This window comes from Mirounga angustirostris, unplaced genomic scaffold (genome assembly GCF_029215605.1).
Source record: "Mirounga angustirostris isolate CCGP_5_RB_7025 unplaced genomic scaffold, mMirAng1.0.hap1 SCAF_8, whole genome shotgun sequence".
Classification (NCBI taxonomy): Eukaryota; Metazoa; Chordata; class Mammalia; order Carnivora; family Phocidae; genus Mirounga; species Mirounga angustirostris.
The window spans coordinates 28,835,027-28,847,183 of record NW_026991716.1 but is presented as its reverse complement, the minus strand read 5'-3'; the positions used below and the strand labels follow the sequence as shown (position 1 = coordinate 28,847,183).

The following is a 12,157-nucleotide window of genomic DNA, read 5'->3' as shown; positions in this document are numbered from 1 at the left end:
GCACATTAAGATAGTTGAGATGACTTCAGTTCTTAAGCATTCAAAATGATTCTCTTGTCCCCCTCTCCCTGGTCACCTACCACAGCAAAATTTCTTGGAAGAGTTATCCATATTCACTGTCACCAATTTCCCTCCTGTCATTCATTCTTAAACCAACTCCAGTCAAGCCTTCACCCCAATCTTTTACCCAGCATGCGTGTATCAAGGACATCAGTCTCATGTCTTGAAATAGCATTCATGTGCTGATGACTCCCAAATGCAGACCTCTCTCCCAAACTCCAGACTTGGATACAGAGCTATGTACTTGACATCTCCTCTTGGTTATCTAACATCATGTCAAATTCGGTATGTCCAACACCGAACATTTGATCTCCAGACCCTCAAAATTTGCTCTCTCCACAGCCTTCATCATCTCAGTTGGTGGCAATTTAAAAATTATAGTTAAGCTAAAAACCCTGGAATCCTCATGGACTCCCTTCTTTATTTCACTCCCCACTTTCAAGCAGACAGGAACTCCTGTCTTGAGAAAATATCCAGAATCCAGCCAATTCACTTACACTGCTTCCACCTTGATCTCTCACCTGGGTTACAGCTACAGCCTCCTAACTTGTCTTTAGTCTACCCCTGCCCCTACTGCCTGTTCTCTGCACTGCAGCCAGAGTGGGCCTTTTCTCAAAGGAGGCCTCAAAGGACTCCCTTGCTCAAAGTTCTACAATGCCTCTCAGTTTCTCTCAAAGTCCTTAGAGTGGCCTACAAGACCCTAAATGACTTGGCCCCATGATTTTATCACTTTCCCTACTTCTACTAGGCATGTCTCACCTTGGAGCCCTTTTGCTTCTCTTTTCCTCGCCAAGTTGACTCTTCCCCCAGAAACCCACATTGCTCATTCCTTTACCTCCATGAGGTCTTTGTTCAGTGCTGGTCCTCTTCTCAGTGAGGCCTACCCTGATGACACATTCAAAATTTTAATCTTCCCTGACCATCCTGTTACCCCCGTTCCCCTTTAACTTGCTCTACTTTTTCTTCTAACATCATATATATTTTAAATTATATTTATTGTTTGTTGTCTGTCCTCCTCCTACACCATTTTCCACAACAGAATGTAAACTTCACAATGGCAAGGATCATTGTTTTGTTGACTCTTATATCCCAACCACCTAGAATAGGGAATGGCACAAGGTTGATGGCCAATAAATTATTTTTATTTTTTTTAAAGATTTTATTTATTTATTTGACAGAGAGAGAGAGAGAGAGAGCACACAGGAGCAGGGGGAGGGGCAGACAGAGGGAGAAGCAGGCTCCCCGCTGAGCAGAGAGCCCAATGCAGGGCTTGATCCCAAGATACTGGGATCATGACCTAAGCTGAAGGCAGACACTTAACTGACTGAGCCACCCAGGTGCACCCCCCAAATGATTTTTTAAGTCTTTTTATCAAAGCATACTATATTTATTTATTTTTGATGAATTTTCACAAACTGAGCAGAACATGTAGCCAAAAATAAAACTTGAGCGCCACAGAAGCTGCTAGAGGGCCTCTTCCAGTCATTGCCCTCCCCCAAGACTTACTACTATCCTGACTTATAACAACATATATTAGTTTTACCCTTTTTTGTACTTTATACAGATGGAATTGTACAGTAAGGGTTCTTTTGTGTCTGTCTTCTTTTGCTTAACATTATGTTGAAGAAGTTCATCCACATTGTTGCATGTAGCTGTGGTTTGTTCGTTCTTGTTGCTGTAAAATAATAGTCCGATGTATGAATAGAACCCAATTTATTTATCCTGAACGAACGAATTATTTAAGCTCCAGCTCCTTTGTATCCTCCTCGGTGTCACCGGAGTTGTTGCAAAGATTAAGAGAATTAGTATACAGAAAGCGTTTAGGATGGTATACAGTGGGTGCTCAATAAGTTTAGCTATCGATTTTATTACGTTCAGATATTTTATCCAACTTGCTGTGATCTCCTCCTCATCTGAAGTCCCATACATTTACTGTAGCACTCTTTAAGAGGTCAACCTGGCTTCACCACTGGGAAGAGCCAACACTCCTGTTCTCAGTACATGAAACAAGCTGGGCTAATTGGATTATCTCTCCCCAGAAAGTCAGGAAATCTGAAATAGTGGCCAGAGTCTGGGGATTGCTAGAGTTAACCCTCATCTGGACCTGTTGGAGGAAAGGTCCAGGAATAGCCTCACTGAAGACTTGGGAACTCTGTGGTTCGTTCCTTCCCTTGGATTGGCTTTTTTTTTTTTTTTTAAGATTTTATTTATTTGACAGAGAGAGAGAGACACAGTGAGAGAGGGAACATAAGCAGGGGGAGTGGGAGAGGGAGAAGCAGGCTTCCCGCGGAGCAGGGAGCCTGATGCAGGGCTTGATCCCAAGACCCCGGGACCATGACCTGAGCCGAAGGCAGACGCCCAATGACTGAGCCACCCAGGCTCCCCCGGGATTGACTTTTTAATCCTTTCTGCCATCCAAGTATTCTGTATCCCCAGTATCTGTTCTCAATATCCTCCAAATAGAAGCCCCCTTTCCCTTCATTAGACTCAGTTTCTGCAGCTTGTCCCCTAAAAGGACCTCAACGACTCATTTAATGCTTAACTTATCAGGACTTATAGTTTTGTGAATCCTTTACTCTATTCAGTAACATCAGTTCTTTTATCCATCCATCTATCCATCCATCCATTCAAGTTTTAAACATTATTGAGGGCTTATGATATGCCAGGCGCCGTGAGGTAGATCATATTATCCCCACTTTCTGAGGAAAGACTCAGAGAGTCTTAATGATTTGTTAGGTAACAAAGACTAGTGATGGAGAATATTGGTTCAAGATAATCCTTGCTTGGGGCCCCTGGCTGGCTCAGTCAATAGAGCATGTGACTCTTGATCTCGGGGTTGTGAGTTGGAGCTTCACGTTGGGTGTAGAGATTACTTAAAAAAAAGTAAAATCTTGGGCGCCTGGGTGGCTCAGTTGGTTGAGCGACTGCCTTCTGCTCAGGTCATGATCCTGGAGTCCCGGGATCGAGTCCCGCATCGGGCTCCCTGCTCAGCAGGGGGTCTGCTTCTCCCTCTGCCCTCTTCCCTCTCGTGCTCTCTGTCTCTCATTCTCTCTCTCTCAAATAAATAAATAAAATCTTTAAAAAAAAAAAAGTAAAATCTTAAAAAAAAAAAAAAAAGATAATCCTTGCTCTTCCCCATGGGCCTGGGTGGTATTTTTTTTGTCTGTACATGTCTTTTTGTCCCATCTAAATTCCTTGAGATCAAGGCTATCATATATCTGGAATCTGCCTTGAAATCCAAAACCATCTGCTGTAGTTGACACATTACAAAATTGTGGATAGATTGCTCATATGGGCAAATCCTTGCTGCCCTTCCCTCAAAGATGTTCACTTTTTCCCAAACCCAGGAAAAAAACTCCCCCCAAACAGAGACCAAGCTGACTTGATCTGGAGAAGGATAGTTTATTTAATTTAGTGTACCTCTGGCTCACAATTCTGTGTCCTTTTTCCGTGTTGGGGTCATTAGAAGCCCCATCAATCCCACAACATCTCCCCTACTACAAATTAGGGCAACTCAGAGATATTTTTCTTCGCTGGGGGACCTGCTGGCTTCTCCTGTTCTCTCGCTTTCTCCTCATACATCAGGATCCTGGTTGAGATGGGAAGAGACAGAGGGATCAGGGGACAGTCTTCTCGAGAGAATAAATCTTAGGCTGCTGTGAAAGTCTGGAAAAGGACAGGGGTTATTATGGTGGGAGGAAGAGGAAGAAGAGCAGGGATGGCCATGCCGGGGGCTGTAGGGACCAGAACATTGGATAGTGATAGGAACTTGGAAGGGTCCCTTAAAGAAGGGAAGAAATGGATGCTGAGTAATGTGCAGGTGACCCTGGGGATGGGGGTAGGGTTGAGGAGAAAACAGGTAAGCATAGGAAAGGTTGGCACTGGACCCTCACATTTTTAGGATGGCAGATCTCTTGCCCAGCATCATCTTGAGGAAGTCAGAGTAGCTGAAAGTCTCCCCAGAGCCGCCGGACACCTCCCTGATTAATTTCTTGAGCTCCAGGTGGGTCTTGGGGACCCCCAGTTTCTCCAGCATCCGCTTCAAGGACATGATATCTAGAGGCAGAGGAGTGGGGTGAGAAAAGGGGAGCCTCTCTCTCTCTGTCCTCACCTTCCCATTCCCATTCTAGTCCCTCCTACTCTGGTGGCTGGGCCCTCTCCCAAACCACTGGGAATGGAGCATGGTAGGAGAGACCTCCCTCTTCCTGGGTCTGCACACCCCCCCATCACCCTTTTCTCACCGATATCTCCGTTTCCATTCAGGTCAAACTCCATGTATTTCTCTGGGTGAGGGGAGAAAGCAGATAGGGTAAGCGCTGGCTGGAGGGTCCCAGGCCGAGGCAGGGCAGGGGCTTGAGAAAAGGGCCGCTGACCAAGCGCTAGGTGGGGAAGATGTGGAAGGGGGAGGTGGGGCAAGGAGAGGAAGTGTGGGTTGGGTTGAGGCACCCTGTTAAGGTGTAGGGAACCAGAGAGGGTGCTGAGAGGGGCAGCCCAAGGAAAGAGACTGCAACCAGGGGGAACAATAGAGGCAGCCCCCCTTTTTTCCACCACACATGTAGACTCTGTGTCTTTGAGGTCCTTTCTCTGTTCTTGAGGAAATCAAGAAATCTCCTCACTCCCCATCTGCCCCTACAGTTTTCCCCTCACTCTTGAAGGTCTCCAGTTTGGAGGGCAGATCCTCATCACTGCTATATTTGGGATCATCCAGGAACTGCTGTGGGGAGAAAGCAAGAGCCAGGATAGGTCCACCTCGTCCAGGGGCCCCTTCCCCCCAGGCCCTGCCCCCTCAGATCTTCCTTTTACCTTGTTGGTTTCATCGAGTCTCTCTTCCTGCTGGGCCTTCAGCAGCCCGAAGGCTTTTCCTCCTGAGGGGGCACAGAGGTTAATGTTTCCTCACCCCCCCATTCCTCTTCTTTCCCCCACACCGGCCCAGGGTCATCAGAATTCTGCCCTCCTAGACCTGCTCACCACCTCCTAGCCCTGCCCAGGTCTGTCCATCTCCTTGCTCCCATTTTAGGCTCTGCCTCTTCTACCTTCCTTACCCTGTAAATCCCTGGTTTGGCTCATAGCTCAGATGTTGATGGAGAAACCTGTAGATAAGTGGATAGAGATGGAGCTGGTGCTCTCTCTGTCCGCCGGCTCTCCTATCCCATCAGCCTCCTCGGAGGCCTCCCTCCTAAACTTCCTCTTTCCCCTCATTCCCTCCTCCTCCAGTCCCAGGCCTCACTTCCCCTCAGCTTCTGCTGACATGAGCACCCCAAGAGGAAGGGCCGGTGGCTCTAGGATTGAGATGAGAAAATAACATTCTCCCAAATTCCTCTTAAGGAGAGCCCAGTCTAGGGGTGCCTGGGTGGCTCAGTCGTTAAGTGTCTGCCTTCAGATCAGGTCATGATCCCAGGGTCCTGGGATCGAGCCCCACATCAGGCTTTCTGCTCAGTAGGAAACCTGCTTCTCCCTCTCCCACTACCCTCTGCTTGTGTTCCCTCTCTCGCTGTGTCTCTCTCTGTCAAATAAACAAATAAATAAAATATTTTTTTAAAAAAGAGAGCCCAGTCTGTGCAGGAAAGAAAGAAGCCACTGGAGGTATGGGGGAAGGCTATTTACTCTCAGGAACAAATAAATGGTCTTTGAACAGGTGCAGAGGGTCAGGTAAATCTTAAGACTTGGATTTGGTCGGGTGTCATGAGTCTGGGCACGCAGGTTTGGATACATAGCCGAGGAAGGGCTGACTGGATTTTTCTACGCTGTGAATGGGAGAAAAATCTCAAGTCCACTGGCAGATCTAAAAGGACGGCAAGATGGTTTAGGGTCGGAAAGGGAGAGAAGCTTCACTCCCAGTCTGGCAGCTCCACAGAGGCACTTGGAAACATGGCAATGCCTAACACATGAATTGTACTTATTCGCTTTAGGATGTGCAATGTAACCCATTCATCTTATCTCCCTTGAAATATTTAGTGAAATCTACAGAGCTCAGGAACTCGAGAATTTTTTTAAAAGATTTTTGTTTATTCATTTGAGACACAGAGATACAGAGAGAGAGAAAGAGCATGAGCAGGGGGAGAGGCAGAGGGAGAGGGAGAAGCAGGCTCCCCGCTGAGCCAGGAGCCCGACGTGGGGCTCGGGGACCACGACCCGAGCCGAAGGCAGACGCTTAACCATCTGAGCCACCAAGGCGCCCCAGGAATTCGTGAATTTAAGTAGATTCTTTGGAGGAACTGAAAGTGGTGCTGAGAGAGACAGCATCTGTGGAAACAAGAGCCAGAGGGTGAAGCCAACACTAGGGGGGTGTGTATGTGTAATCGGGGCCAGTCACCGTGGGTTCGATAGAATGGGTAAGTAGCCTCTAATAAATGTCTTCCCCACGCATATCCTTTTTCCTTTTTTTTGTCGTATGAGTAGTTGCTTCCAGGGGAGGTGAGGCTAGTAGGTTCCCCTCACTAAGACGTTTTTGTTCAAACTCCCCACCATTTTTGTTCAAACCTCCCAAACTCTGGGTGGTTCAGTCAGTTGATTGTCCGACTCTTGGTTTCTCAGGATTGTGAGATCTAGCCCCGCAGGGGGGCTCCCTGCACAGTGGGGAGTGTGCTTGAGATTCTCTCTCTCCCTCTCCCTCTGCCCCTCCCCCCTCACTCTCTCAAATAAATAAATAAATCATAAATAAATAAATAAATAAATAAATAAATAAATAAATAAATAAAATAAAAACAGACTCCCCACCCAGAGCTCCACCCACCCTGCCCCAGCATCGATGGAGACACCTTTCCTCCTCCCCTTCCCTTCACCTTACTTCCCCTTCTGCAGCTGGGAGTATTCACTTCTCACTGCCCTCTCCCTGACCTGTGCAGGTGGGGGGAGATGCTGGGGTGAACTCTGAATTCTGGACTTCCCTTTACTGTAGCAGCCTCTCTCCTTTCAGAGAAAGCTACAACCCTACACTCAGGTCTCAGTGCCTAGTAGGGGGAATTCATTTCTTTATTCATACATTCATTCAACACATAATTATCAAATGCATACTCTATGCCACCTCAGTGATCCAAACAAGTGTCAATTCTTGTCCTCAAGGACAGTCTAACTGCGGAACACAGACCATAAAAATAAACATATTGGGGTGCCTGGCTGGCTCAGTCAGCGGAGCATGTGATGATTGATCTTGGGGTTCCAGCCCCATGTTGGATGTAGAGGTTACCTAAAAATAAAAAATTCTAAAAATAATAAACATATTAAAGGTGGCAAGTACCTATGCAGAAAAACAAAGTAGGGAAGGGGGATAGGAAGTGCTGTGGGAGACTGCAGTTTTATTTTTATTTTATTTTATTTTTATTATTTTTTAAATATTTATTTATTTGAGAGACAGAGAGAGAGAGCATGAGCTGGGGTGGGGCAGAAGGAGCAGGAGAGGGACAAGCAGACTCCCTGCTGAGCACGGAGCCTGTGGGGAGACTTGATCCCAGGACCCCGAGACCGTGATCTGAGCTGAAGTCAGATGCTTAACTGACTGAGCCACCCAGGCACCCTGGACTGCAGTTTTAAAGAGGGTGATCAGAGAGGCTTCTCTGAGAAAATATTTGAGCAAAGATTTCAGGTAGGGGGGTTTCTGGCTAGCCCAGTCAGTGCAGCATGTGACTCTTGATCTCGGGGTTGTAAGTTTGAGCCCCAGGCTGGGTGTAGAGATTACTTAAAAATAAAATCTTAAAAAAAAAAAAAAAAGATTTCAAGAAGGTATGGAAATAAGCCATGTGGCTATATGAGAGAGGAGCATTTCAGGCAAGTGCAAAGGTCCTGAGGTGAGAACATGTCTGGATATCTGGAGTATTTGTGAAGCAGCAGGATGAACAGTGTAGCTGGAGCCAGATGGATGAGGGGAAACAGGCAGGAGATGAGGCCAGATTGGGTAGGGCCTTATAGGCCATTGGGAAGGCTCTGGCCTGTATTCGGGGTGAGACTGCCTCCCAGACTGTTCTTTCCATCAAGAATGGTTTGGCATGGGGCGCCTGGGTGGCTCAGTCGTTAAGCGTCTGCCTTCGGCTCAGGTCATGACCTCAGGGTCTTGGGATCGAGTCCCACATCCCTGCTCGGCGGGGAGCCTGCTTGTCCCTCTCCCACTCCCCCTGCTTGTGTTCCCTCTCTCGCTGTGTCTCTCTCTGTCAAATAAATAAATAAAATCTTAAAAAAAAAAAAAGAATGGTTTGGCAGACTACCATAGTGGGACAGAGCTTAGATGCTCAGAGAAACCCCTGGGAGAAAGTGATAGCTGCTCTGACATGGGACAAAAGTGAAGGGTAAGAGTATCTACAAGGGCAAAGGGTGGAGAACAAAACACAGATGGAGGGAAAGCCTGTGAAGACCCAACATACAGGAAGACATCACCCACCCAGACTCAGGGGCCCAGCCCCCAGGGTCACAGAGAAGGCTGACTCCTAGTAGTAGGGGTGAAGGGGGGGCTTCTGGGCAAGGGTGGGAAATGCAGGGGTGCATTAGGGGGCAGCTTCGAGGAATCCATGAGAACACGGAGATAGGGGAAGTAGATAGCTCTCTGACTGGCTGCAAAATCTAGATCTGAGCAGAGATAATGCAGAAGCTCCTTAAAACAGTGGCTCCCTCTCTCTCTGTCTCTCATGAATAAATAAATAAAATATTTAAAAAAAAACAAAACAAAAAAACAGTGGCTCCCTCTGAGTGGCGCTTCCTGCAGCATTACACGAAGGCTGTTAGAAATGTGCCTGGTTGGACTACTGGGTATTTACCCCAAAGATACAAATGTAGGGTCCAAAGGGGTACGTGCACCCCGATGTTTATAGCAGCAATGTCCACAACAGCCAAACTGTGGAAAGAGCCAAGATGTCCATCGACAGATGAATGGATAAAGAAGATGTGGTATATATATACAATGGAATATTATGGAGCCATCAAAAGGAATGAAATCTTGCCATTTGCAACAACGTGGATGGAACTGGAGGGTATTATGCTGAGCGAAATAAGCCAATCAGAGAAAGACATGTATCATATGACCTCACTGATATGAGGAATTCTTAATCTCAGGAAACAAACTGAGGGTTGCTGGAGCGGTGGGGGGTGGGAGGGATGGGGTGGCTGGGTGATAGACACTGGGGAGGGTATGTGCTATGGTGAGAGCTGTGAATTGTATAAGACTGTTGAATCACAGACCTGTACCTCTGAAACAAATAATACATTCTATGTTAAAAAAAAAAGAAGAAGAAGATAGCAGGAGGGGAAGAATGAAGGTGGGGAAATTGGAGGGGGAGATGAACCATGAGAGGCTATGGACTCTGAAAAACAAACTGAGGGTTCTAGAGGGGAGGGAGGTGGGAGGATGGGTTAGCCCGGTGATGGGTACTAAAGAGGGCACGTTCTGCACAGAGCACTGGGTGTTATACACAAACAATGAATCATGGAACACTACATCAAAAACTAATGATGTAATGGATAGCGATTAACATAACATAATAATAAAAAAATAAATTAAAAAAATTATTAAAAAAAAAAAGAAATGTGCCTGGTTGGGCCTCAGCCCAGACCTACTGAATCAGAAACTCTGGGGGTGGGGCCTGACAATAGGTTTTTAACAAGTGCCTCAGGTGCTTCTGATACAGGGTCAAGTGTGAGAGTCCTTGCCCTAAAGCAATGGAGAGGTGCTCGAGCCTGTGAGGCCTGCTGAACCCAGGCTGAAGGTATCAGCGTAGCTTAAGCACGGGTTAGTGGGGGGTGCAGCTGGTCAGTCTTGGAGGAAGAAGAAAAGGAGGAGTCACAGGGGCCAGACGTGTTAGTGTCCAGCCAAGCAGTCAGGGAAATGACCCACCAGGAGAACCCCATGAGATTAGAATCCCTATGGAACTGGCACCTGTTGCTAGGTGCCCTTATTATGATTCCATGCTTTCCCGGGGGACCTGCTGCTTAGAATCAGGTCCCACGGAGTGTGCTTACAGGAAAAGCATACACGGGCCAGAAAACTTGGTGGTGTGTGTGTCCTGCTTGCCCCTCCGTTTTCCCTCTCCCACTCTGCTCTCCTCCGCAGCAGGCTAACGGGTACAGAGCATGTCAAGGGCACCTCTGGCTTCCAGCCGGTCTTGGCTGTTGGAGAGCCTGGCAGGAGAACAGTGGGAGGGAGGACATTAAGCCACGGGTGTTGGTTCCCCTGGCCCCCTTCCCACGGGGTCACCTCAGGTTGGCGGAAACCTCCACTTACAGGCAATGCTTCTCTCCAGGCGACCTGCACTGCAAAGCTCTATCTTGCTCCTGGTTTCTGTATGCCCGGGAGATAGATATCAGTGGGTCCGTGAACTCGGAAAGGGAAAAATGGACATCCTTTTCTCATATTCAACATTACATGTGCTGCTTGTTAAAAACCACATCACAGTTTAAAGTTCTTTTTATTTTATTATTATTTTTTAAAGTTTATTTATTTAAGTGATCTCTACACCCAACGTGGGGCTCGAATCCCCGGCCCTGAGACCAAAAGTTGCATGCTCTTCCAAATGAGAGAGCCGGGGGGCCCCACAGTTTAAAGTTCTTGTTCAAGCCAAGCAATAATATAGTTTGCACGGATGTGTCTTTATTTATTAAAATCTAACTTCAACGTGCCTGTACTTTATTTTTATTTATTTATTTATTTATTTATTTATTTATTTATTTATTTATTTATTTATTTTTAAGATTTTATTTGTCAGAGAGAGAGAGAGAGCACAAGCAGGGGGAGTGGCAGGAGGAGGGAGAGGGAGAAGCAGGCTCCCCACCGAGCAAGGAGCCCAATGCAGGGCTTGATCCCAGGATCCCAGGATCATGACCCGAGCCGAAGGCAGACGCTCACCCGACTGAGCCACCCAGGTGCCCCTATTTTATTATTTTTTTTAAGATTGCATTTATTTATTTAACAGAGAGAAACACAGCGAGAAAGGGAACACAAGCAGGGAGCCCGATGTGGGGCTCGATCCCAGGACCCTGGGATCATGACCTGAGCCGAAGGCAGATACTTAACGACTAAGCCACCCAGGCGCCCTGGTGTGCCTGTATTTTAAGTGAACTCTACCCCCAACGTGGTGGGGCGCAAATTCATGGCCCTGAGATCAAGAGTCACATGCTCTACCGACTGAGCCAGCCAGGCGCCCTAACTACATCACTAATGAAGTTATCTTTCCATTATTGTAAATAATACTGTTCATTTAAGTACAGAAAGCTTTATCCACTTCTAGAATTTTTTTTTAAGTAAACTCTAGCCCCAATGTGGGGCTCAACTTGCCTGTATTTTAATGTTTTAAAATATTTTTTATTTATTTATGAGAGAGAGAGCGAGCACGCACAAGCAGGGGGGAGCTGCAGAGGGAGAGGGAGCAGCAGGTTCCCCGCCGTGCCAGGAGCCTGATGCAGGGCTCCATCCTAGGACCCTGGAATCATGACCTGAGCCGAAGGCAGACGCTTAACCAACTAAGTCACCCAAGCACCCCTTGCGTGTATTTTAATTAATTAATTAATTAATTAATAGATTTTATTTATTTGACAGAGAGATACATAGCAAGAGGGGAACACAAGCAGGGGGAGTGGGAGAGAGAGAAGCAGGTTTCCTGCGAGCAGTGAGCCCGATGTGGGGCTCGATGCCAGGTCCTTGGGATTATGACCTAAGGAGAAGGCAAATGCTTAACTGAGCCACCCAGGCACCCCATTTTTTTTTCAAAGATTTTATTCCCTTGCCTGTATTTTAAATGTCTTGTCTTTTATATAATGTGGTAGTAAAGTACATGATTTATTCTACCGCAACTTTTTTTTGGAAGTTATTTATTTATTTATTTATAGTAATCTCTAACCCAACGTGGGGCTCAAACTCACAACCCTGAGATCAAGAGTCACATGCTCTTCCAACTGAGCCAGCCAGATGCCCCTCTATTGCAGCTTTTTATTACTGTTTTGGTAACTGGAACTCAATAAGTTGGTTTACTTTGTTATATATATTTTTATTTTTATTTTTTAAGATTTTATTTTATAGGGTTCCATGCTCAGTGGGGAGTCTGCTTGAAAGTCTCATGCTCTCTCTCCCTCTTGTTGACAGAGAGAGAGAGAGAGACAGCGAGAGAGGGAACACAAGCAG

General features: G+C 46.6%; 1 protein-coding gene across 5 annotated transcripts in view; it reads right to left on the bottom strand.

Moving 5' to 3' along the window:
• Positions 1 to 1,445: 1,445 nt before the first annotated feature.
• The window catches only part of AIF1 (allograft inflammatory factor 1), a 31,386-nt gene continuing 20,674 nt past the window's right edge, over positions 1,446 to 12,157 (bottom strand). Inside the window, exons 1-6 of one of the 5 annotated variants that reach the window (XM_054505779.2) lie at positions 5,103 to 5,258; positions 4,864 to 4,925; positions 4,708 to 4,774; positions 4,302 to 4,343; positions 3,954 to 4,116; positions 1,447 to 1,735 (exon numbers count right to left, since the gene is read on the bottom strand). In XM_054505779.2, the coding sequence (XP_054361754.1) occupies positions 1,600 to 1,735; positions 3,954 to 4,116; positions 4,302 to 4,343; positions 4,708 to 4,774; positions 4,864 to 4,925; positions 5,103 to 5,127 (495 nt within the window). In that variant the 5' untranslated portion in view covers positions 5,128 to 5,258 and the 3' untranslated portion in view covers positions 1,447 to 1,599. Of the gene's footprint in view, positions 1,736 to 3,446; positions 3,727 to 3,953; positions 4,117 to 4,301; positions 4,344 to 4,707; positions 4,775 to 4,863; positions 4,926 to 5,102; positions 5,259 to 12,157 lie in introns of those variants that run through there. The other 4 variants (XM_045866544.3, XM_054505777.1, XM_045866542.3 and 1 more) reach the window with 4 other exon arrangements.